The sequence below is a fragment of the Trachypithecus francoisi genome, unplaced genomic scaffold (assembly GCF_009764315.1).
Source record: "Trachypithecus francoisi isolate TF-2019V2 unplaced genomic scaffold, Tfra_2.0 Lachesis_group1, whole genome shotgun sequence".
Taxonomy (NCBI): domain Eukaryota; kingdom Metazoa; phylum Chordata; class Mammalia; order Primates; family Cercopithecidae; genus Trachypithecus; species Trachypithecus francoisi.
In genome coordinates, this window is record NW_022681454.1 from 77,391,439 (window position 1) to 77,417,799 (window position 26,361).

The 26,361-nt window shown below is 36.5% G+C and overlaps 1 protein-coding gene across 2 annotated transcripts; it reads right to left on the reverse strand.

The window, feature by feature from the left end:
- Positions 1–127: 127 nt before the first annotated feature.
- Positions 128–17,831, reverse strand: EXOC1L (exocyst complex component 1 like). Of its 2 annotated transcripts, none has more exons than XM_033215998.1 (3): positions 17,494–17,831; positions 6,155–6,285; positions 128–532 (listed from the first exon to the last, which is right to left on the reverse strand). In XM_033215998.1, exons 2-3 carry the CDS (start codon positions 6,254–6,256, stop codon positions 266–268), a joined length of 369 nt encoding a protein of 122 aa, XP_033071889.1. In that variant the 5' UTR covers positions 6,257–6,285; positions 17,494–17,831; the 3' UTR covers positions 128–265. The 2 variants fall into 2 exon arrangements, with proteins under 2 accessions (XP_033071889.1, XP_033071888.1); XM_033215997.1 differs by having other exon boundaries at positions 17,474–17,831.
- Between the last annotated feature and the right edge of the window lie 8,530 nt (positions 17,832–26,361).

The window sequence follows — 26,361 nt, forward strand, 5'->3', positions numbered from 1 at the left end:
GTTTTTCTTCACACTCTTTAGGAGAATACTAATTTAGTCAAAACCGCATAGTTCCTTCCAAAGTTATCAAGGATCACATTGGCAAGAAGTCTTGAATGTTGAATGATTACATTAAAATACATTTCACTGCAATTCACAAGCATTACTTTATTTTTATTTAAATTATAATAATCACCAATGAAGGAAAAAACAAAATTATGACAGTCAGTATTTACTTGGGAAACCATTTTCATAGGTCACTGATGAAGGAATGTGGTACACAGCTTCAGAGTGGCAAGGGACATAGGGACAAGCACACAAGATTGAAAGCATAAAAGCATATTCTCATAAGGACCAAACAATCCTTATTATTGGAAGACCAAATGGAATCATCGTTAATGTATGTAGAATCAAAGTTCACAATCTGTAAGTCCTTCTTAAGATATGCATGATTCAGCTTATTTACCGTTCGAGCAAAGGCATATTTAGAAGCACAGCTATATGCCTCCAAACTGTACACTTTCTTGAAGTGCAGATCAAAAAATGGATTGTCCTGGAAGAGAATGAGAGATATGATTTAGTTTGTAGCCAAGAAAGTAGCTAGGTTTCCTGGATTCTCTCACATTCTCTTGGATATGTTTATTGATTGTAAAGTATCAGTATCAAACATATTTCTAAAATCTACAAATGGGCTTTCCAAAGCTACTTACTTCAAAGTAATTGCTTCTAAAAATCAACAATAAGAAAGGTTATTTTTGAAGCATCTATGTTTTTTCAAGTATACAAATAAAATATGCCTCAGACTGTGTGGTTATTAAGTCTTCTCAATGTAATGAATTGGAGAGGATGAGTAGGGAATAAATAAAGCACAGAATAAACTCACAGACTTCTGGAAAATAGAAAAGGTTTCTCTCTCTTTTTAGTACGAGGTTGGTTCCTTGTGCTATATCAAAGGTAAAAGGAAGAAATACACGATAGCTAGCTATTGGCATGCTATAGATCACCAATTTGCTGTCTTTGAAGTTTTACAGCAAGGAATTACTTTTGAAGGTAATAGCAAGGACCATTGAATCATTCGACTGAAACTGACAAATTTACTAAAGACTACCTCTGGGCTCTTGCTATACCTGTAGCAGAAATATTTCAAGAAAAAGTGGAAACCAAACCTGATCTAGGTCCTACATGTTAAAATAATAACTACTACTGTTAATATCAGTAACAACGATGCCTTGCATTTATAAAGTTTACAAAATGCTTTCACATTCATTATCTGCCCAATTCCTAACTCTCCTTTAAGACAGAGATTTTGCATTATTTATCATCATGTTCTCAGTACTTATGCATGATGACTACTAATTTCTCAACAAGTATGTGTTGAACTGACCTGAAGTAGTCCTAAGAAAGGAGAAGTGGAGGCAAACATTGCCCCAAATAACAATTAGGCAGAGAAGGACTAAACCAAACCAGAGTATTAATAATTCACCGGCACGTAGTATGTAACATCATATACAAGCAACTTACATATTTGCAATTTGTTTTTTAAATAGGAAAATTCTTGCAGGAGGCAGTAAATAGAGCATGAATTTTAAAGTTAGAGAACCATTTTGACTGTTCCATGGGCAAAATGCTTATTTGATCTGACTCTCATTTTTCTCCTTATTTTACATAGTGCTGCTGTGAAATTTACATGAGAATGATCATATAAACGAGTGTGGAGCTTAATAAATGACAGTTCCTAAAGATTGTGATATTACCATTTAAAAAAGTTAAAAACAAAACATGATCATGCTTTTACTTCTGCATAGCAAAAGAAATAATCTGCAGAGCAAACAGACAACCCACAGAGTGGGAGAAAATCTTTGCAATGTATACATCCCACGAAGGACTAATTTCCAGAATCTACAACGAACTCAAACAAATCATCAAGAAGAAAACAAACAATTCCATCAAAAAGTGGGCAAAGGATATGAATAGGCAATTCTCAAAAGAAGATGTACAAATGGCCAAGAAACATGAAAAAATGTTCAATATCACTAATGATCAGAGGAATGCAAATAAAAACCACAATGTGATACCACCTTACTCCTGCTAGAATGACCGTAATCAAAAAATCAAAAAATAATAGATGTTGGCATGGATGTGGTGAAAAGGGAACACTTTTACACTGCTGGTGGGAATGTAAACTAGTACAACCACTATGGAAAAGAAGGGGGCGATTCCTTAAAGAACTAAAAGTAGAACTACCATTTGATCTAGCAGTCCCACTCCTGCGTTTCTACCCAGATGGAAAGAAGTCATTATATGAAAAAGATACTTGCACACGCATGTTTATAGCAGCACAATTTGCAATTGCAAAAATATGGAACCAGCCCAAATGCCCATCAATCAACCAGTGGATAAAGGAATAATTATATATATATATAATTAATATTATATATATATATATATAGACATACCATGGAATACTACTCAGCCATAAAAGGAAAGAAATAATGTAATTTACAGCAACCTGGATGGAATTGGAGACCATTATTCTAAGAGAAGTAACTCAGGAGTGGAAAACCAAACAAAGTATATTCTCACTCATAAGTGGGAGCTAAGTTATGAGTATGCAAAAGCGTAAGAATGACACAATGGACTTTAGGGACTCAGGGAAAGGGTGGGAGGAGCGGTGAGGGATAAAAGACTACACACTGGGTATAGTTACACTGCTTGGGTGATGGGTGCATCAAAATCTCAGAAATCACCACTAAAGAACTTATTCATGTAACCAGATACCACCTGCTTCTCAAAAACCTATTGAAATAAAAAGAAATAAATAAAATAAAAATTAAAAAACCATAATCATGCTTAAAAAACAACGTATAAAGGTGGTGTGATTTTAAGTGCAGCACTTTTATAGTCACATTCAAAAAATTTTTTTTTTCTGGCGCTCATAACTACAGCTTGAAAGACAATTCTGCCAAGGATCTCCATAAAGGGAAATCATATCCATTGCATCACCAGATACCAGTCAAGCTCCTTAGGGAGTTTTCTCTTGCAAACATTTGCTCCTCATCAGATAGATAATATCCCTCATGCCTTTGAGATACTTGCAGAAGAGTAATATTTTCCTTTAGCCTAATAATTGGAGCCTGAGTATGCATGCACATAGGATACAAATCTGCCTGTCTCTGTCTCTCTCTCTTTTGATATAATGCTAGAACTAAAAGGGATCTCAGGAATCATTTATTGATCTCCTGTTTTTACCTGAGATTACACAGTGGTTTCCAGAGATATGAAGTCCAGGTCACACATTTAGTTATTGGCAGAGCCAGGACAAAACCCAAGCTCTCAATCAGCACAAGCTCAGTTTTTGCTACATCATCCTGTCTCTTGCTGCACCAGTCAGTCTCCAAATCCCCAGTCATTTTGATTTCTGCTTTATAAATTGACTTCAATTTCAATTTCATTGCATTTTAAAGTTGACAACTTTTTGGCTCAAAATTGCTCTCTATAAAACTGTATCATTGCTATTTATATGTAAATGTAATAATATAAATTATTACATTTCTTATAAATTAAATGCAATCACGTAAATGTAAAAAATGTAATAAATGCTGACCCCCAAGGATTTGATTCCAAAAAAGAGAAATAGAAATTCCTAAAACAGTCAGAATATTTTTACTTCATCCATAGAAAATAAATCTTGCAAAGAACTATTCTTTGGATATTATGGTTTTTCTTCTGGCAATTTAATATTTTAAGTCCTAAAGTGATGAGAAAACCAGAAATACTCAGCTTATCTTTTGTATCTTGTTTACTATGAAAGATAATAATCTTCAAATTGGAAAGGGAAGAATCAACAATGTTGGGATGGAATTAAAGGCAATGAAAAGTGAGGAAAAAATAGACCACAGTTAGTTGGTTTGAAATGAGTCTAAATTGACAGTCCTGGTGAATAGAATCCTGGGCATTGAACAAACTTGTAAAAACCAATGATAACATCGGTAATATTTGAGAGCTGGAGAAAAGAGACAAGGAAAATGGGCCAAAGATTGGTGGGGATAGTTAATTTGTGGGGATAGTTCCTGAAACTACAGCTTAGTGAACTTGACATGCACTTCTGATCAAATTAAATGCAGTATTATAGAAATTTGACAAGTACAGAAAAATATAAAAAATAAAATCATAGTTAAAAAATTTGTAATCTTATCACCGAGATAACTTATTAAAGTATTGGTTTGTTTTACATATACGTATATACACATATACATATACTGACATGTATTTTTTGTAAAAATATTAAGATTCATATTTCAATAACATGACAAACTAAATATGCAAAATTGACATAATATTTTAGAAAAGTTTTATATTTAGCTGATTTTTAGAAAACTTGTTAAGTGACTGAACAATTGTGTTCTGAGATATTCTTTTGGAAGCCTATTTTATAACGGTTGTATAATATTCTATCATATAAATATGTAATGATATATTTAACCATTTCCTAAGCATCAAACATTTAGGTAGAACATATTGTCAGAAAAGTGTTACATGAATATTTAGGAAGCACAGCAATGAAATCCAGCATTCTTTTGCCAAGAAGTCATGTCAAACACACCAATTTTTTAAAAAAGGTTTGTAAGGTGGTAAGTCAAGGTAACAGCAGATAGTATATGTTGATTTTAGTAAACGACAAATTTTAGATATTCAGGTTAGATGAATAATTAGGGCAGAAATAAGTGCTTTTGGCTAATTCTCTACTGTATCCTCAGAGCCTAGCAGTGCCTGGTATACAATAAATTCTCAATAAATTAATGAAGGAATAAATGAATATATAAATTTGTAGAGACTTTCAACAACCAATCCAAAGAAGGAAAATTAATAGATTTCTGGGTAACGTCTAGCTCTACCACTTAATAGCTATGTCACCTTGGGCAAGTCAATCTCTTTAAGTCTCATTTTCTTCATCTGTAAAATGGAATAATGTAATCTAATTCATGAGGTTTTATGATGATTATGTAAAAATATACATGAAAGGAGCTTAGCTTGGTTCCTGGCACCTCATAAAAGTTTACTGAATATTGGTGGTAGCAAGTAACAGTACTACTAGCAGCAGTAATGGTAACCATCAATGATTTAGAGGTACATACTTGGCCCTGCCTGCCTCATCAATTTTATTACTGACTTGGATGAAGTCCTAAATGTTGTGTTCATTAAATCTGAATCATACTATAGTGATACTAAAAAATAATGATATTAGAATATTTTAAAGTTTGGAATAATAGGCCAAATGAAGAATATGGCATTTATTAAGATTAAAAATAAATGAGCTTAAAGTTCTAATTCATTCAACAATAATACCACAAAGACTTAGTGAGTGCCTATCATCTATCAGGCTATGATAAAGGGTGAAAACCATGGTCCTAATTTTTAAGGAGCTTTCCATCTAGAGGGAATACAGAGTAACCCAACAATTGCAGTTTGTAGGATTACGGTTATAATACATTTCCACCCATGCCATAATGAGTGTATGAGGGCGGAGAGTCAATAGGACTTTACTCAACGGGAAATCTGGGTAGCAGTTAAAGGTAATTGGACATTTGAAGCCTCAGGAGTCAGTATGTAAGCATTGTGGATGTAGAAAGTTTAAGGGGGAAGGGTTTCCCATCAACAGCAGAGTTCAAGAACAGACTGTGAAAATCACTTGCCAGGGCTCAAGTGGAGTGATTGGAGTATCTACTCTTTCTCGCCTTTCAACTCTAAGATTACAGGATTTCCATCCTTCTAGAGGATGAAGTGGGCTTGCTGATGGTAAAATGTGAGGATGAGGGAAGAAATCCCCTAAATTTATAGAGGAAATTGTGGTGGGGAGAAAGTGATGGTAGAAGCATCATATATCTGGAAAAATGGCATTTAAATTTTCAGGATTGACTGGTAGATTGTGTTTAACCTGTTAAGAGGCCCTTGGGAAAGGTGCTTTTAAATTTAATAGACAAAATTCCACTTGAAACTCATAAAAACAGAACCAAAAAACCGGTACATCATCCCAGTAGATTAAACCATTCCACTTACGAACAATATAATGTCATCTTAACACTTAGTACATGCCACGAATATATGAAGCAGGATATTGAACATAAAGATCTCCAGCATATTGATTCCACATCTCCTTATAAAATATAACACTTACAGTATCTGCTTCTTTTCCATCAATCATCTGCAGATCGTTCAAAGACCACTTTTTTGTTACTTCATATTTTTCATCTAAACCTATTCTGTAGTGTTTCACCATGATTATTTTTACTTCTTCCTTTTTGGTCACTGTAGGACAGAAAAATACTTAGTTTACATAAATTCTTAGAAGCTAATAAATTATTCAAGTTATACTTTTTGGTATTTATGTATCCTCTTTTAATAAAATGACCTTGAACCCGTATTATAACTGCACCTCAATTGTGAGCCCTGATGTATCTGAATCCTCACAGTATGCACCCAAATTTGCTCAACGTATTAACTTTATTTTTGCTACAGTTGTGGTTACATACTGCCACAGTAATGTCTGTTAAATAGAACATTGAGCTGTGTGCTTTGAGCTCTGAGCATTGTGGTAGAGAATAGTGTTCACTTTGGGGCAGGAAATAAGAGGCTTAGCCTTAGCATACAGTCAGTGCCAAGTGTTTATCAGAACAGGTTGGAATTTTAATTTATGACAATATAAGAAAGTGAGGTCATGGAAGTAAACAGCACTGCTTTACAGCAACACAGTGTTGAAGAGTGAGTGACCAAGCAAATACTGCAGTAACTGTGGACACTTGCCTTTAAATTCGCTCTGAGACTTACAGTGTAGAAATGCTTGCATCACAGCTATTGTTAACCTGCTTGGTATTGCTTGAGATTGTAATCCTCTCAAGTGTGTCTCTCAAATTCTAGTATTCAAAATGTGCCACTTGCACAAAAGGTTTTAGTACTATACTTTGAAATATATGGGAATATTTTTGCTTATCTTGTGGGAACAAAATGAGGGAAATGCTTTTTTTGGTTTTAAAATCATTTGGTCTTATATATACACATCAGAAGAATCAATATTTGAGCATAGAGCTATTAAGTTGAAAATTATCAATGAGTTATTATAATAAAGGAGTATTTACTGAATATTTGCTACTCACATGATAGAACTGTAATAGATACCACAGGGGATGCAAGTAAAAGACATGGTCCCTGCCTTCTAAAAATTTATGGTTTCATTGGGGAGACAAGGCTAACACACATGTCACATACAATAGCATATTATAAAGAGGTGGCAGGTGGGGGTTGAATGCCTAGGATTTCCCTTCAAGATGAGTAATGTCACTTAGAGAGTTGCAAGCTGGTTCTGTCTTCTAAGAGTGACTCTGGAATTTTTTCTCGGGGGGTGGCGAAGACTCTCTCTTGGTTCTGGAAAGCATCACTTTGACATGCTCTCCTAGCTCTGTAGACATGAAACAATACACCACAGTATAATTAGTGAAAGATAAGTAATGTGGAGCAGACCAAATGTTCAATGAGTTCCGAGAAGGGAAAGGATTGGAGTAGTTAAGGCAGGAATTACAAATGAAATAGAATTTGAGATGAGGCTTAAATTTTGAAAAGACAAGGGTCATACTGCAGACATTTCTAGGTGAAGGACAGCATGTGGAAATGCATCAGCAACAGAAGTTAACGTCACCAGGTAGAATTAAAGAAAGTGGACTGCATGGGTTGGTTGATGTTAAGATTTGTGGGCAATAGGATTCACTAGGTACAGAAGGTTGTGAAAATGTTTTGAAAGACTCTGGATTTGAAATGCAACAGAAAGCACTTTGGACCTGTGTCTGAATTCTCTTTTCTGGATGGAGTGATATGAGGCTGACCTATTATAGTAAGGGCTCTGGCAAAGGGAGCATCCATTGCCTGAAGGTGCCAGTGACACTGAAATCAAGGCAGCCAGTTGGAGTTGAGAGTTGATGATGGAGCTCAGTCCTCAGGAGAAGGAGTGGGAGCAGTCTGACAAGTCTCAGAAGAAGGCACTGTGTTGGGTGGTCAGTGAAAGCTCATGTAGCAATACCTGTTTGTTAAGTCTCCCTCCTTCTGTAGCAAAAGGCTAATAAAATGGTGCCCTATTAAAGAAGAATTTTTTCTGGCAGCAGTGATGCACAGGATACCTGGGAGAAGAAATGAAAGAGGAACTGGAGGACCCTGGAAAATGCAGTGCAGCTTAGTGAGTCCTGGCACTAGACATTCTGGAGTTAAATCATGACACCACCTCTGAATAGCATGGTCTGAATAAATGATTTAATCTCTAAAGAGTTTAAACCTCAGTTTTCTTACATTGTAAAACAGACATCAGAATGATATAAATTCATAGGGTATAAAGATTAAAGTAGACAAAATATATAAAGAACTTAAGATAGTGACTGGCTTACAGTAACTGTTAAAAATGTTTTGTTTTGTTTAAGAGGCTGTTGTAGTAACCTGGGCATGGGATGTGGGTCGTGGATATAGAAGTGGAAAATCCAAGTAAGATTTTAAATAACACTGGATGGAAAAACACTGGATGAAAACCAAACACTGGACACAAACCCAAATAGGAAAGTAGAGAGGGTGAGTTGGTTCGGTGGAAAAATGATTTTTGTTTTTGACACACAGATGAAGTAGCCACAAATTATCTCAAAAGAGAATGAGATGGAAGTTTTGTAGTTTAGGAATGGAGATACAGACTTGGGATTTTTGTGTGTGGAAAGGTTTCCAAGGGCAGTTTTTTTTTTGTTGTTGTTGTTGTTGTTGTTTGTTTGTTTGTTTTTCATTTTGAGAGAGGGTCTCACTCTGTTACCCAAGCTGGAGTATAGTGGCATGATAATGGCTCACTGCAGCCTCAACCTCCTGGGCTCAAGCATACTTCCACCTCAGCCTCCTGAGTAGCTGGGACTACAGGAATGCGCCACTATGCCTGACTAATTTTTTATCTTTTTTTGTAGAGATGGGTCTCACTGTATAGTGACAGTGATAGTGGTCTCAAACTCCTGGCCTCAAGCTATGCTCCTGCCTCAGCCTCTCAAAGTGTTGGGATTATAGGTGAGAGTCACCATGCCTGGCCCCCAAACCAAATTTGTAGAGAAAAGAGCAGAGGAAAGAGGTGAGAGAAAGTGAGAAGAAGAATAGATGCCAGAAAGACGTCTGAGAGACAGGCCCAGCTGTGTAATGCTATGGGAATCAAGAGAATAGTGAAGTTTAAAGGTTTGGAGACTATCCCATGAAGTCCCTTTACTAGGTAAGGCAGAGTTCAGCCCTAGCACTGAATCTGACTTGGAAGAAGATCATGAATTTCCTCCATGAGGGCAGTTTCTCTAGAATGCTGAGGGCAGAAGACAACTTGCAGAGGACTCCTTCATGCACCAGCACTATTTGAGTGCACATTGTGTGCCAGCCTCAAGGTTAGGTAGGATTTACAAAGATAATAGGAATGAAGACTAAAGGCTATGATGGAGATCACATATTCTAGGAGTTTGGAAAAGGAGGGATTGTACATTTTGGAGGCAGAGGAAGTGACTAAGGCACACCTTCGGGAGAGGACCTCAAGCAGAATATCTTAGCTTGGGGTCAATGAGCTAGTTTAGAGTCTGTGATCCCCCTGACAGTGTGCCAAAGTTGGTGGGCTTCTGTCCATCTATCCTTCTCTAGCACTAAAAATGTTCCATCTCCACTGGTGTAGATGCTAGCCTTGGGAAGACGAAAGGATTAAAAGTAAAGCTATTAGGCAGAGGTGGTGAAGTGGAGGCACACTTGAATCTGTCAGCTTACTAAGGACAAGATCTTGGAGACATTCTCCTCCACCAGAAGGCAGTTGTATGCCCAAAAAGAAGCTGTACCCCATAACCAAAGGACTATGTTCTTGCTCCAGCTAGCTGTTTCACATGCTGTTTAGGGGGTGGGAGAGAATGGGGTTGGGGAGGTATGGAAAATGTATTTTCACTGAGCAAATTCCACTGCCTCGTCTACGTGTTATGATAAGTATGTTATGGTCATCTGTAGGCCACTCATTCATCTCATTAAATTGATAAATATTAGAGTGCCCTTTTTATACCAAGCACTGTGTTAGGAATTGAAAACATTAATTCTCATAAGGCATCATTCCTGCTGTCGCTGAGATTGTAGGGAGTGGGGTCTTCAGAAAGAAACCCCATGCTCACAGTTCTGCAAAGAAGAAATAGACAAAGTCATTAAGGAACATGGAGGAAGGATGTCTTCATCCAAGTGGGGGTCTGGGAGAGCTTCCTGAGAGAGGTAACCTGAGTTGTAAAGGGCAGTAGAAGTTAGCAGAATGAAGATGCGGTAAAGGTAGTTCTAGAAAAGCATTCACACAAAGGCATGAAATACTTGACACTTTTAAGTCATTAAAAGCATCTGGTACTGCTGGCCTGAGGTTTGAGGGTGGAGAGGTGGCAGGGAACAAGTTGGGCAAGACTAGTCCCTGAGGGGTCTAGAATACCAGGCTGAGAAGATCAAAGGTTATTCTGAAAGCCATGCATTTATCTGTGTAAGAGAGAGAAGTTGTCACTGAAGGATTTAAAGTGAATGGACAGACTGAGCTTTTAAGTTTCAGAAATTTCTTTTGGGATCTTCCATAAAGGATAGGTTGGAGGTGGGGAATGGAGAGGAGACGTGAAGAAGGTGAGTCCTATGAGTCATCACATTTTCTTATATTAATGGTCAATGTCCCATTAACACCAAACTAAGAAAACAAAAAATCATTCTTTAAAAGTTAACCTTTTGACAAAACAGCTTCCTTTGTAGCTAAGGAGGCTCCAAGAATTGTCTTTAGCCACAAGCCAAAGAAGTCTACTCAGCCTGGAGTCAACCCAATCCCTAATTTCCACACTTGAGCTTTGCTGCCAGCTAAAATTAAATGGCCGTATCCACATTAATGCAGTGGCAAAGTGGAAACCTATCACATTGTCTTAAAACAGAAATGTGTTTATATAATCAAAATGTTAGAGAATTGTTTTCAGTTACATCAGAGTTTCTGTTATTGAATTATGATTTAGTGAATAATATCTACAGAGTAAGGGAACTTCAGAGTTAATCTGCTCTAGTTTTAATTTTAATCAGCATTTTCAGAATTATAATTTTAACTTCATGCCAATCACTTTATTTTCACTTTAAATTTTAAAATAAACTTTGTCATTAATAAATGCCTCTGTTACCATGATAAAATAGTCACTATTATTCATGAGGCTAAATGGAAGGAACATTGCCCGATTGATCCAATATAATTTGGCAGAATAGAAGAAAACAGTAGCTCACAAGTAAGTTGCACAGAATGCTTTAAAGAAATAACTCTTCTTTTATGTCGTATTGTTATACAATTGTTTTCATCATTTAAGTTAAATGATGGAGAGAAATTACTATGAGATATTGCAGAAAAGCAGCAATAGTGAAATGTTATATATGGTGCTGTCTGGGGTCACTGAGAAGGCTATCATTGCTTTCATCAAAAGAGTAATTTTCTTTCTTTCTTTCCTTTTTGTTTTTTGAGATGGAGTTTCACACTTGTTGCCCAGGCTGGAGTGAAACAGCACGATCTCGACTCATGGCAACCTCCACCTCCTGGGTTCAAGCGATTCTCTTGCCTCAGCCTTCTGAGTAGCTGGGATTACAGGCACCCACCACCACACCCAGCTAATTTGTGTATTTTTAGTAGAGACAGAGTTTCACCATGTTGGCCAGGCTGGCCTCAAACTCCTGACCTCAGGTGATCCAGATGCCCACCTTGGCCTCCCAAAGTGCTGGGATTAGAAGTGTGAGCCACCATGCCTGGCCAAAAGAGTAGTTTTCATGTAACATTTTTCTTTAGAAATATTTTTTAAAATCAAATTTTGTGCTACACTGAGTGTCTTTAAAACGAAAAAGATGGGCTATAAGCAAGTAAGGACATGAATTGCTGATGTTTTTACAGAATGGGAGATAGAATGAAAGAGAAGGAAAGTGATTTTGTGGGAATAGAAGCACCAAGATAAAAGGGACATCCAATGAGGCATATGCAAGGTTTGGCTTTATGAGCTCCCACCTAGCATTACTCAGTGCCCCTACTAAAAGTAATATTGCATAGTAATTTGGCACAAGTGGACCTGCATTTAAAGCCTCCATTAGTCACTTATCAGCTGATTATCTTGGGCAAGTTATTTAGCTACTGTGTACTTCAATTTTATCATGCATAGATGTGGCAAATAGGATAAAATATGTGAAGGACTTACCATAGTGCCTGGCAAATGTGTTAAGAAAAGCATCTCCTCTTACTGGTTAGAAGCAATGTGGTAAAGTGGAAAAAAACTTGGGTTTTAGATTTAGATTTATGACCTGTGGGCCTCGGACTACGTGTTTAACTTCTTGTGACCTATGGTTTCCTCATCTGTAAAACAGGAATTTTGTCTATCACATAAGGTGGTTGTGAGGATTAATATAAATGGTACTAAATGGACGTGTGCCTGGCACTCAGCAGGCATGCCTTACATGATAGGCTATCCCTTTTATTGCATCATCAATAATGCCATGCTAATAATGAAACATTTTAAATATTTCTCCCCTTCAAAGCTCTGAAATCAAGTTCCTATTCACTCTACAAATGAGGCAAATGGCTTGGAGTTTAGATCTCCAAGGTAATAGATTAGTCACATTTAGATCTTTCCATATTTAGATCTCCAAGGTAATAGATTAGCCACTGGGAGAATCTGTCTCATAAGTTACTAACTGATGATGGTGATGTGGGTTGTTCATTTTAGAGATAATGATAATATCCCCACTCTAAAATCCAAGCCACTGGCCCTTTTAGAACCAAACACTAACTCACAATAAATGCAAGGTAACAAAAGGACCCAAATGGGAGCTTAATCATTTCCATACTGTAACCTTCACCTACAATTACCCTGATTTGGAGAGTCAGAATATTTTATTTAAATTCCTCCCCAGGGCTGGGTGCAGTGGCTCATGCTTGTAATCCCAGCACTTTGGGAGGCTGAAGCAGGATGGCTTGAGGCCAGGAGTTCGAGACCAGCCTGGGCAATATAGTGAGACCCTGTCTCTACAAAAAAGACTAATAAATTAGCCAGGCATAGTAGCACATGACTATAGTCCCAGCCACTCAGCAGGCTGAAGTGGGGGAATCACCTAAGCCCTGGAGGTCGAGGCTGCAGTGAGCCAAGATAAGGTCACTGCACTCCAGCCTGGGTGTCAAAGTGAGACCCTGTCTCAAAAAAACAAAATAAATTAAATTAAATTAAAATAAATTCCTCCATAGAGACATTTAGTGATATTCCACAAATGCATTTTGTGTTTGTGTGTGTGTGTATGTGTGTGTGTGAGAGAGAGAGAAAGAGAGAGAGATCTGAACAAAATATATATAGAAAGAGTCTTGAACAAGAATAACAAAGTTTTTTTTTTAATACCTTTAAAAGACAAAGAGCAAGAATTTTAAAGTATAAAACCTACTTTAATATTCAAGGCCTGTTCCCCATTTGACAATTCTGATTGTAACTAATTGTTACAATGAGTAACAATTAGTAAGTTTTGTGAATTTTATGACATATGTATTTTATTTTTTAATAAAATATATCTCTTGGAAATCAATCCTACATTTCTTCTTTTCATAATTTTTTAACATAGAGGATAATAAACACTGTCAAATTAGAGTTTCTTCCAGTGTGGTCTCTTTTTGAGCACAAGATTTCTGTCTTGTCACAGAACCAAATCTATCCATATTTGTTAAAGGAAGTATTATAGGTCATGAAAGGGAAGATATTAAATTATTATGTAGCAAAACAACCTTGACAGGAAAATCGCTTGAACCCAGGAGGTGGAGACTGCAGTGAGCCGAGATCGCGCCACTGCACTCCAGCCTGGGCGACAGAGCAAGACTCTGTCTCAAAAAACAAAACAAAACAAAAAAACAGCCTTGAGTAAACCTGCAACTTGAAAAATAAAAAAGAAGATACATATAAACTATGTTTGGCTCTATAATCAGAACATATGTAGAGCTGTTTGGATATATTTTGGCCTGCATAATTGTTATTCTACTACTGCTAATAACATCGTTAATTATACGAAAACTTTTTAAAGCCTTAGTCCATGTTTAATTTTCAAAACACTAGGTATCAGGATAATTTGTTCTCAATTCACAGCTGAAAAATTAAACTAACCTCTTCCAGACAATACTATTACCTCCTGAAACGACAACTTAAAGAAAGAAATTCTTTAGATTGTGCTCTGTTGTTAAGATGTTGGGAATTCACAAATATAGCAGGAGTGGTACCAGATGAAGTCTTTAAAATTGTTTTTAGCAACCTCCTTTTCTCATTAACTTGTTCTTATTTAACAATCTTATTGTTAACATTCTTATTGTAAATGATTTGACAAAATTATTAAATTTTTTGGTTCACAGAGAAGTTCTGGTATGGCTTAAAAAACAATATGTATAGAGAATTTGTGCATATTATTTTTATAATTCTGGCAAATGCCATTTATTTTCAGATTAATATCTATAAATGGAAGATATTTTTCTAGAGGTATGAGAATACTGAAAAATAATCAACATCTGAATATACATACAATTTTAAATTAATATAATATAAAATATATTAATTTTTCATTTTATATTAAATATACACACATGTTTACTATTTTGTTTTTACTACAAATATGTATTTATAGTACATACATATATAAACATATATTTCAGCATATTTTTAATGGCAAATTATTTTTTCTGTATATCTGAAAATTATAACCTTAATTTAATTTTATTTATTTAGAATATAATGTATCACATTTGGCTTTATCCTAGTAAGAATTTAACAGGGGAGCACTGTGGGCAGATGTAAGTGTTTTTATTTCCATTTCAGAGATGTCACTACTGAGGCCAGAGAGCCTAATTATCTTGCCCTAAATTTCACAGCTGGTGGGTGGCAAAGCAGCACCAGGTTTCACACCAAGTTTGCCTGATTCCAAGTGTGTGAAGGTCTGTTCCACTATGCGCTGTTACTTTCCATCCAGTTTTGGCTAATGCTTTAATATGCTGTGTCAAGTCCTTCAGCGTTTCTTTAATTCACGTGCACTCTCTTCATTGCACATGTGGCTTATCCCTTTCTAGTGCCAGCACATAACAGAGCTCCTTCCTCCTTTATAAGAAGATGCTGCTTTTAACTTCCAGTGATAATGTTCTAGGTAGGGGAAGCTAGTCCCAGGGAGAAATGACCATGCAAACCCTAAGGTGGGAGTGGGCTGAGGTCCCAGGAAATCCCCCATGTACATCCTAGCAAACCAGAAAGGGAAATTTGAGTTTTTGACATCTAATTTTAACATCAACCAGGTAAACATCAAGATTTAACGGTAAGTCACAATCCTTTGACTGTGAGACCCCTGCAAAAGAGACTCTGGTCAGATAAATAGAAAGCTTAACCATATTTAAACATATTTTCATTAATTGAAAAAATACATGATGGAATTTGACTACACTGGACTCATGAGTCTCACAAATTTAGAAGTACTAGATTGTAAGGAATGAAGATGAAATCATAATATGACTCTACTCCATGAAGGTGGCATCGTTCAAAGTATGGAGTTTCGTGTCTCAACAATTGTGATGTGATCTGTTTGATTCATTACCAGTGGAAATTGTCTGAGTCAAGCATGGTCAAAGCCAAGACTATTCAAGCAACACGCTGACTTATTTTAAATTACTGTTCCAGCAAAATGTATTTTTAATTGCCATAAAAAGGTGTTACATTTAGAGAAAGTGCTCTCAAATTGATGGATATGATGTAGAAGAGAGTCGTGAAGTTAGTGAACTCATAAGGCTTATAAAGTAAACTTGTATCTAGAATAGCACAATATGGTCTTCTTTTCTTCATCTCTGAGAAGATCTTGTTTTTTCCTTTCTTCTTACATGACAGAATTATTGAATTATTTCCAAACATTTAAATCTAGGAGACTTTTTTTTCATGTTAGATAGAACAAGTCTAGTTAATTACATAATTTGGAGGGAAAAACTAAGATGTATTTGGTAAGTTAGATATATAAATTATTGTGATTATTTAATTTTTCATGTTTTTCTTTAAAAATATGTGTATACTAATGTTACCAGTGAGAAATCAACTTTATAAAGTGGAAATTACAACAAGTATAAAATTATTACATTTTAATGTTGGAATAAGCATCTTCTCTAATATATTCAGCAAAAATATTTCAAGATACAGTGATGTGATGGCTAGGATACAGTATAGTTTCTTAAATTGTTTTAAATTGACTTTTTAAAATATTTAATTTCTTTTTCCTGGGTCAATTAATTTTTTTATGTCACCAGAATACCCTCTATATTTTGTAGTTATATAGCAAAATATGCTAAAGTGTCAGATAAATATTTCTAATGTTATTATTGGGTAAATATTACTATATTTATTAGAAATGACAGAATTTTAAAAAATTCTTAGCACTTTCTTTAAAGACATTCTATCTCCCTTACAGCACTCCCTCCTGACAACTTTGTAAAGGCCTTCTAAGTCAATTATCAGAAAGGGAATTATAAGAAGTTGTTTTCTGAAAATGGGTGTGTGCCTTAGACAGGCAAGTCCACAATGAACACAAAGTTTCTAAGCTCTTTTCTCCTAAGCCCCTGAAAAGTATTAAAAGGCATGGACCAAGAAAAGGGAGTGCTGTATATTCTGTTCAATAGTGGCCTGAGCATTCCTGTCTAAATTCAGCACAGAAATCACAGTTTAGGCAAATCATAATTAAGTGCAAAATCCTTTTCCTAGCTTTGGACAATTTTCATGAATTTTAGAAACATGAGGGTAAAATCTTTATTTTAGTTAAATAGTTTGGAGAACATGCTCTAATCCTTAAAGTCCCATTTTCATAAACTAGTTTCACCATTAAGGTATTGTTTTTGTGAGCACACTTCCTATAAGATAAAGAAGTTTTAAAATATAATTTCTCTCTTCAAATAAACCACCAGGAAGTCTAAAGCCCTCAGAAGAAAATCTAAGGCTTTGTTTTTTTCCTAAGATGAAAAGGGATAATGCCGGTTGTCCAGACTGGTTGCAAATGGTGCTGTATAACTCTATTCTCCAATGTATTTAAAAGTATACGGACAGCTCTCTGTTGCATTTTTAAAAATGAGTTCTTACACGATAAAATTCCATGCCATGCAAATGAATTAAACAAACGATTGGAGAAAAAATAATCAAATTAGGAGAAGTACATATCAGTTTCATTTCTCAACAATTAACCAAAATGTTCTAATACAATGTTTTGTTCTTTCATTTTTAACACTTTAAAAAAATTCTGTAGAACCCAAATTCTTATACCTGGCACAGTTAAGTTCTCATTAGAAAAAGGTGCACGTGCTGTATAGGAAAATTAATATAAAAAAAAAATTCCCTCTATCATCCAAGCATCTTTGGGTGACTTGCTTTTTGAAATGATAACAGAAGGAACAGATTACCTGACACACAGAGGTAATACCTGTCCTGGACGGAGAACTCTATTTCAATAAACTCGTACAGATTCTGCGAGAGTGGCTTAAACAGTTTCTTCTCCAAGTCCTCCTTTACCAATGATGACATTTCCTCCAGTTCCACTTGGCCTGGTGTCCTGGCTCAAGCTCACTCTTTCCTCTCCTTTTGCTCCCTAGATTTCTCGTTTGGGTTTGCAGCTCCTTGGTGAGTCCTGCCCACCTCCCAGCCCTCCCTCTCTTAACTTCTCATTTCTAGCCAGAGCCCAGATTCCCGAGAGCACTCAGCGCGGTCAGACCCCTCACTGCGGTATCTGCCCAGTGGCAGCAGCGGCGGCGGCAGCCAAAATACAGCAGCCTCACTAGCCCCACCGTCAGTCTTCCGCGACCAGCCTCCAGCAGGCTGCTCTCTGAACTCTTCCGTGGCTTGCTGGTGGGGAAACATATTTATGACCACCGACTGATACTCACAGATCTACTTGTGGAGTCCCCTGGCTATTCCAGTCTTGGTAGCCTTTTTCCCTTTCACAACACTATGCAAAGACCACGATTTCAGCTTGATGCCATTATATAAATCAACTGTCTGGCTCTATTGATTGGGATCATCTTCCATTAAGAACTTTGCTATCATCGGCAAGAGAAAAGACATTTGTGCTTGCTCCTAACACTTCCAACAAGTCTCTTTCCCTCCCTTCCTTCCCCTCCTGATCTTTGCTTCCAAGACAGTCTGCACCAATTCCTGGGTCTAAATTATTTTTAAAACGGAAATTTTTCATGGGTTCACTTTAATACTATTTATGCCTCCACTCACAAAAATGTGTTAGCCACCTACTAGGGTAAAACATTGTATTTTTCTTAGAAGGGTGAATTTCTTAGCCTCAAGGAACTTCTAATCTAATAGAAATGAGTACACCAAACAGTTATCATAAATGTGTAGGAGTGATAAAGGCACAAAGAAGAAGGAAACACAGAATAGAAAAGACACTTATACCTGACAGGTATTGGAGAAAGGGCTATGGGAGAAGATCTGGAGCTTGAAGAATGAGAGAAAAGTGGAGAGGTGGAGGAGGAGGAGCATGTGTCAGTTCAGAGAGTCAAAGTCCTGCATCAAAAAAGCGTGATGGCTGTGCTATGGCTTGAATGGGTCCCCTCTAAAACTCAGGTGTTGTCAATGTGACAGTATTGAGAGGTGGGGCCCTTAAAAAAAGTGAGCAGACCATGAGGGCTACTCCATCCTGAATGGGACTAAGGCCCTTATAAAAGAGGCTTCACGCAGCTTTGGCTGGCTTGCACTTCTGCCTTCTGCTACGTGAAGACACAACATTTTTCCCATCTGGAGGAGGCAGCCCTCACGGAACAGCTGAACTTGCCAGTGCATTGATCTTGAACTTGCCAGCCTGGAGAACTGTAAGAAATACATTTCTGTTTCTTATAAATGACCCAGTCTGTGGTATTTTGTGAAAGCGGCACAGAAGGACTAAGACAGGATATTTGGGAGGACAGGAAATAGCCCAGCTTTCCTGAGTTGTACGGTATGTGAAGGTAAAAGATTAGCCTGCAAAGAGAGATTGGGGCCAGATCATGAAGGGCCTTAAATACCAGCTAAGCCTTTGGACTTTATTCTATAAAAGTAGAGGGCCAATTAAGGTTATTGACATTCATTCTTTCATTCATTTATTCATTCAACAGAAATTTATTAAGAATCGACTATGTACCAGGCTCTGTTCTAAGAACTGGTGATACGGCAATGAAAAGATAGGCCAATTCCTTGCTCTATGGAGCTCAATGCAGTAGATAGAAAACAAAGAAATAAAGCAGTAGTATATCCAGGGTGCACTCAGCTGCAAGTAACAGAATATATGACATAAAGATATAAATAATCTCATGTAATAGAAGGTTTGCAGGTAGGTAGTCCCAAGAGTTAGCTCAGAGCTCATAGATAAGGATCCTAAATGCTTCCCATTCTTCCGATCTACCTTCCTCAGATGTTGGCTTTTTTGTCCTGAGGCTGTGTGGTTCAGATCCAAAGACAGAAAGTAGGAGAGGTGGCTCTTTTTTGTTTCTTTTCATGAGGAAGCAAAATCTTTCTCAAAAACCATCACGCACACTTTCCTTTACATCTCAGTGGCCATAAATGGATCGCATGACATCCCTAGGAAAGCTAGTATAGTCCTATGCTGCATAACAAGATTTGAGTCAACAATAGACTACATACAGGATGGTGATCCCATCATCTCAAATGAAGCTGAAAAATTCCTATGATCCAGTGATGTCATAGACCCCACAATGTCAACTCAATACCTTTTCTATGTTTGGATATGTTTAGCTACACAGATACTAAGCCTGTGTTACAACTGCCCACACTATTCACTACAGTACATGCTGCACAGGTTTGTAGCAGCCTATAGGCCACAGGCTATACCATATAGCCCACCTAGGTGCGTAGTAGACTATGTCATCTAGGTTTGTGTAGTACTCTCTATCATGTGGGCACAGTGATAAAATTGCCTAATGGTACATTTCTCAGAAGATAAACCCATCATTAAGTGATGCATAATGGTATTTGTCTTTTTTGACTGCTATCATGGGAGGTGAGATTTTCTAACAAAGAAGAAAGGGATGGGAATGGCTATGAGCAGATAACCAACAGTGTCTACCATGGCTGCTCTAAAGAAAAACTATGACAAGCCTGTAGCTAGGCTGAATTGTGAAGTACTGGGTGAGACATTTGCCTTTCTGAGCCTCGATTTCCTCATCTGAAGAATGTTCTCTAGGATCTTTTCCAACCTTTAATATCCTCCTATTTTGTCTGTGATTCTGGGAATCTATGAAAACAATTTGAGCAAGATAATCAAAGGACTAGTGTATTAGTCCATTCTCACCTTGCTATAAAGAAATACCTGAGACTGGGTAATTTATGAAGAAAAGAGGTTTAATCAACTCACAGTTACACAGGCTGTACAGGAAGCTTGGTTGGAGAGGCCTCAGGAAACTTACAATCATAGCAGAAAGCGAAGAGGAAGGATCCACAGTCTTACATGACTGGAGCAGGAGGAAGAGAGAGAAGGAGGAAGTACAATACACTTTTAAACAACCAGATCTCATGAGAACGCACTATCGTGAGAACAGCAAGAGTGAAATCCGCCCCCATGATCCAATCACTTCCCACCAGGTCCCTCCTCCTTCATTAGGGATTACAGTTCAACATGTGATTTGGGTCAGAACACAAATCTAAACCATATCAACTAGTACTATGTTTGGATATGGAAATGGAGAAAGGAGGATGAATATAAGATACATCTGATAATAAAATCAGTAAGCGGTAGCACAAAGTTGAATGTGAAAGATGGAAAGTCAAGTCAATATGACACAACTGCTTTCTACTTCCACCTAGGGAATGAGTAAATGGCCTCCCATCATGGGAGATAGGTTTTTGAGGAGAAATTATTTTTCAGAGTTTACACTTAAAAAAGTATTTCCAGCCTGGCACAGTGGCTAATGCCTGTAATCCCAGCACTTTGGGAGGCTGAGGTGGGCAGATCATGAGGTCAGGAGATCGAGGCCATCCTGACTAACACAGTGAAACCCCGTCTCCACTAAAAATACAAAAAATTAGCCAGGTGTGGTGGCATGTGCCTGCAGTCCCAGCTACTTGGGAGGCTGAGGCAGGAGAATCACTTGAACTTGGGAGATGGAGGTCGCAGTGAGCTGAGATCGGACCATTGCACTCCAGTGTGGGCAACAGAGAAACAAACAAACAAAAAAGGTATGTCTTATATGTTTTCACCTTCATATGGAGAAAAAAAATCATATGACTCAGCAACTCATCAACAATATTGTTATTGAAATTGTAATTAGATAATTATTTTCATGATTCTTTGTATCATGTTTTGTTACCTGCTAGACTACAAGTTTTATGAGGGCAGAAACCATGCTTTTTCTCTTACCACATATCCAAGATATGTGGGCTGTAGCGTCTTACATATAATGGGCATTCTTGTGTTCATTTATTAATTTATTTGTAAATGTTTACTAAAGAACAAATAAGTAAATCAAACAATCTTGCAATGAATTTTTAGGAATTCTTTGCATAGCCAATTTTGTAGTGCTATATCCTTACAGATGGAGGGAAAATGGTCTTTAGTTGTGAGTCTCAGATGCATTTCTGGAGAAACTACTGCAACTTTCTCTTTAAGTTCTTAAGAGTTCTTTTTAGTTCTCTTAAGAGTTCTCTTTAAGTTCTTAATGTGTATGTATTCCAGTATTGTCTTAAGTAACATTGAAATCAGAAGTTCAGGAACTGACCTAGTGACTTTGTTGTTCCAAAATGAAATGTGTGCCATCAAATAAGTGTGTTCAGAAACTATATGCCATTGGTTTGAATATTCTTATATCAATTTGTTTGACAGTTGTATTAGTACATTTTCACAGTGCTATAAAGAACTATCTGAGACAGGGTAATTTACAAAGAAGAGAGGTTTAATTGACTCACAGTTCTGTGTGGCTGGGGAGGCCTCACAAAACTTGCAATCACGGTGAAAGGCAAAGGGGAAGCAAGGCACGTCTTACATGGTGAGAGAAAGAGAGAGAGAGAGAGAGCGCGCAACAAGTGGGAGGTGCTACACACTTTTAAACAATCAGGTATCTTGAGAACTCTATCATGATACAGCACTAGGGAGAGAGTGCTAAATCATTAGAAACCACCCCCATGATCCAATCACCTCCCACCAGGCCCCACTTTCAACACATGGGGATTACAACTTTACATGAGATTTGGTGGAGGCACAGACCCAAACCATAAGAGTCAAAGGGAAAAGTAAAAGAGTCATGTTAAAATGCTAATAAATGTCTTTCTTAAGGTTCTAAATAATTCTACAATCTATTGAAACATTACCTAAGTTAAATAATTCAAAGGATTCAACTTTAAAAGGAGTATGAAAGACAATTCACCAAAAATGAAAATAAGGAAAATTTTTAGAGACCTTGATTTCTTTGTTAATTAGGAGGAATACAATATCAGATCTTTGAAAACTAACCTCAAAACAAGAGGTTATTGAAAAGTGACAAATATATCCAAAAAGTGTTCAGCAAGATATTTAATAGAGCTATTAAAATATTTTTTCCTCACAGCTAAAGATTATTCTAGTCTATAAATTTATTTTCTGAAATTCATAGAATTGTCAGTGGTGATAAAGAGGAAACGGTGGCAAAATGGAGTGTTTCTGGAAAGACTCATTTTAAGAACCCCAATGTCCCCCAAGTGTATTTCCTATAAGAAAGGACTTTTTAATACCTATTGTTGCACTAGTGAGGCTCAGCTAGTTCGCCATCTGATTAAGTGATGAAGCATGGCTAGGGAGGCCTCAGTTTATATGGATATAGCCCTGATGGTATAGAGGAAGATTAGTTACTTAGAAGAAAAAACCTCCTTGCATATAAGATCTATAGATTAAACTTCAAGTTAGTTGAGAAACTGAAGCCTGGGTTCTAAAATATCCACAATTAAAGGAGTCAACTATCATTTCTAAGTCTAAAATTAGTCCAGACCTATTTTATCCTTAATTTTGTTTTCAGAGATAAAGAATAATTTTTCTTTTGATTTTCAGTTTCGGAATCTTGCATTAATCATTTCCCAAACTAGTCTTTAAAATTTTCACATTTTTTGCAACCATAGAATTATTTATTTGCTTAAGAAATCTGGAAGTCCCCTACCTGTACATAAGTAATAGGATCATCATGTGAGCAAATGATAATAGGAATCCCCTTTGCACATTCACAAAGTACTCAAATGATACGTTCGTACAGAGTTCATAGCTAAGGTAGTTAATTGCTCTTCTGGAATTACAGAGTTGGCCTTGTTGGGAGTTTGCTAAACCAAAGTCTTCTCAGCGCTGCTCTTCGGGTGCATAAGTACCTAGTAGAAAACACTATGCAAATAAGGGCTGGGCCCCAACTTCCGTGTCTTCTTTTAGACCCACATTCCAAAGCCTTTTTGCCTTAGGCGGTTATGTATGGCCTCACATCACTAAGTCCTTGAGTGACCTCTAGGACAGGAGGAGAAATACTATTTACCAGCACTAATCAATGACAGGCTGTGTGTGTTGGCCTCTGAAGTATACATTGTTCCATTTAATCTTCCAACAAAGCTAAGAGGTAGATATCATCGTCCTCATTTTATCTATGAGAAAACAGAGTTTTCTTTTTAAATTATTATTACTATTATTTTGTTTCAGTAGGTTTTTGAGGAACAGGTGGTGTTTGGTTACATGAATAAGTTCTTTGGTGATGATGTTTGAAATTTTGATGCACCCATCACCTGAGCAGTATACACTATACTGTACCCAATGTGTAGTCTTTCATCCCTCACTCCCCTCCCACCATTTCCCTGAGTCCCTGAAGTCCATTGTCTCATTTTTATGCCTTTGCATCATCATAGCTTAGCTCCCACTTATGAAGGAGAACATACGATGTTTGGTTTCTCATTCCTTAGTTACTTCACTTAGAATAACGGTCTCCAATTCCATCCAGGTTGCTGTGAATAACATTATTTCATTCCTTTATATGGCTGAGTAGTATTCCATGGTATACATATACCATTATTTCTTTATCCACTCATTGATTGATGAACATTTAGGCTGGTTCCATATTTTTGCAATTGCAAATTGTGCTGCTGTAAACATGCATGGCCAAGAGTCTTTTTCGTATAATGACTTATTTCCCTCTGGGTAGAAACCCAGGAGTGGGATTGCTGGATGAAATGATGGTTCTACTTTTAATTCTTTAAGAAATCTCCACACTGTTTTCCATAGTGGTTGTATTAGTTTACACTCACACCAGCAGTGTGAGTGTTACCCTTTCACCACATCCACACCAATATCTATTATTTTTTGATTTTTTGATTATGGTCATTCTTGCAGGAGTAAGGTGATATCACATTGCGGTTTTGATTTGCGTTTCTCTGATCATTAGTGATGTTGAGCATTTTTTCATACGTTTGTTGGTCATTTGTATATCTTCTTTTCAGAATTGTCCAATTATGTCCTTAGCCCACTTTTTGATGGGATTTTTTTTTTTTTCTTGCTGATTTGTTTGAGTTCCTTGTAGATTCTGGATACTAGTCCTTTGTCAGATGTATAGATTGTGAAGATTTTCTCCTACTCTGTGGGTTGTCTTGAGGAAACAGAGCTTTCTATGGCAACATGGTAGCCCTCCTTAAAGCCTGACAAGGAAAATAATACATCTCTGATCCACATTTGTTGCTTCCACCCTTGGTAATAATGTCTTAAGTAACATTGAAATCACAAGCTCAGGAATTAAAGCTAACTATTATTAAATCAATATTTAGTAATAAAAATTGCTGTAACTAAAATTTCTTTATTAATAGAGTCTTGAACTTGATATCTTTTTATGTGTGATTATATACCAGATTGGAAAATACCAGTTCTATGTTGTATTGCTTAAATTTATTTGTAGGAATCAGGATAGTGTTGTTATCCAAATATTTAATCTTCTATTACATACAAAAATTCTATTATTGTATCATCTGAGTTTTACTTAATCTCATACTTCTTTGGTGACTGTAGTTTAGAAACGTTTTGTGAGTGTGTGTATATGCATGTGAGTGTGTGTATATGTGTGTGCCTGTTTGTGCACATTATGATGATCAAGGGTGGTTTCAAGTGGATATACTTTGTGAGGTGTTTTCTCTTGTTTCCATTTGGTTATGGATGTTTGTAATCCCACAACTCTATTGTAAAAGTTAATAAAGAATTATTCCTATTCCTGAAAGGAAAAGAAATATAGTTGCTTCTTTTTGTGACCACTCTTCCCTGACATTGTAACATTCACTAATGAGGACTTGCTGAGATGCCTGATACCTCAGACATCAGTTTATCACTAATATTGCAGAATGTGTCACAGTAGGAAGGCCTCAGAAGTTCATAGTCAGTGCCAGAGTCCTCATGAGGGGTTTCTCTGACTCAGCCAGAGCTGGAGTACATCTCTTGCTCAGAATGTTCTGGTGTGATTTTAAAACATTGGTTTTACAGAGGCAGTTTCCTTTTAAGTGAGAAAAATAAAAGAAATCCTAAAAGTACTTCACGAAAAAAAACACCACATTCTTCTGACAAAATATATACACAAATAGATTTTCAGGAAGATGGTCTTTTCATACAAGTCTATGAATATTTAAATAAAGCTTATAAAGAAAAGATTTGTATTTTCCTCCGTATTCTACAGGATAATACCAGTAACAAGTTTTTTGTTTTTTGGTTCTGTGAAATATGATTTATATTTATGAAGAGGCTACTTCAATATTATAAGGTAATGAAAAGAATAAAATTATTCCTATAGGATATATTTAAAAAGTCCTGTTTTGTGGGTGCCAACATATATATAGCAGTTAGATGTTTTTAAAATAAGTTTTTTCCTAATTTTGGAGATAAGGGGATTTCAAATTAGCAAATGGAGTGAAAATTATATTACTTGATATCCAACTAATAATAACCAATTCATAATAATAATAGCTATAACAACCAATTCATAATGATCCTTACAGTCATATAGTGCTAACTACTTGCCAGACACTGTTCTAAGAGCTTTACAGATGTTATTTTATTTAATCTTTTAAACAGTCCAGTGAAATAGGTATTATTGTTCAAATTTTACATATGAGGAAACTTAGACACAAGTTACCAGTTATATCTTGTCCAGTGTCACATTTTAGCAGAGTTGATTTGAATGCAGGCAGTGTTGTGCTATAGTTTATACTCTTAACTACTATATCTACTGTTTTGTTCCAATTTGACCATAAGTAGTAGTTAAAAACTTTGCTAAAAAAAAATTGTACACATTGGCAGGGCGCAGTGACTCACACCTGT

Excerpts from the sequence above, each read along its gene's own strand:
- EXOC1L (XM_033215997.1), bottom strand. The coding sequence starts at position 17,594 with ATGTCATCATTGGTAAAGGAGGACTTGGAGAAGAAACTGTTTAAGCCA. Across the intron at positions 6,286-17,473 it reads GTATTACCTCTGTGTGTCAG|TGACCAAAAAGGAAGAAGTA; the intron begins GTAATCTGTTCC and ends TCTGTCCTACAG. Across the intron at positions 533-6,154 it reads ATGGAAAAGAAGCAGATACT|GACAATCCATTTTTTGATCT; the intron begins GTAAGTGTTATA and ends ATTCTCTTCCAG.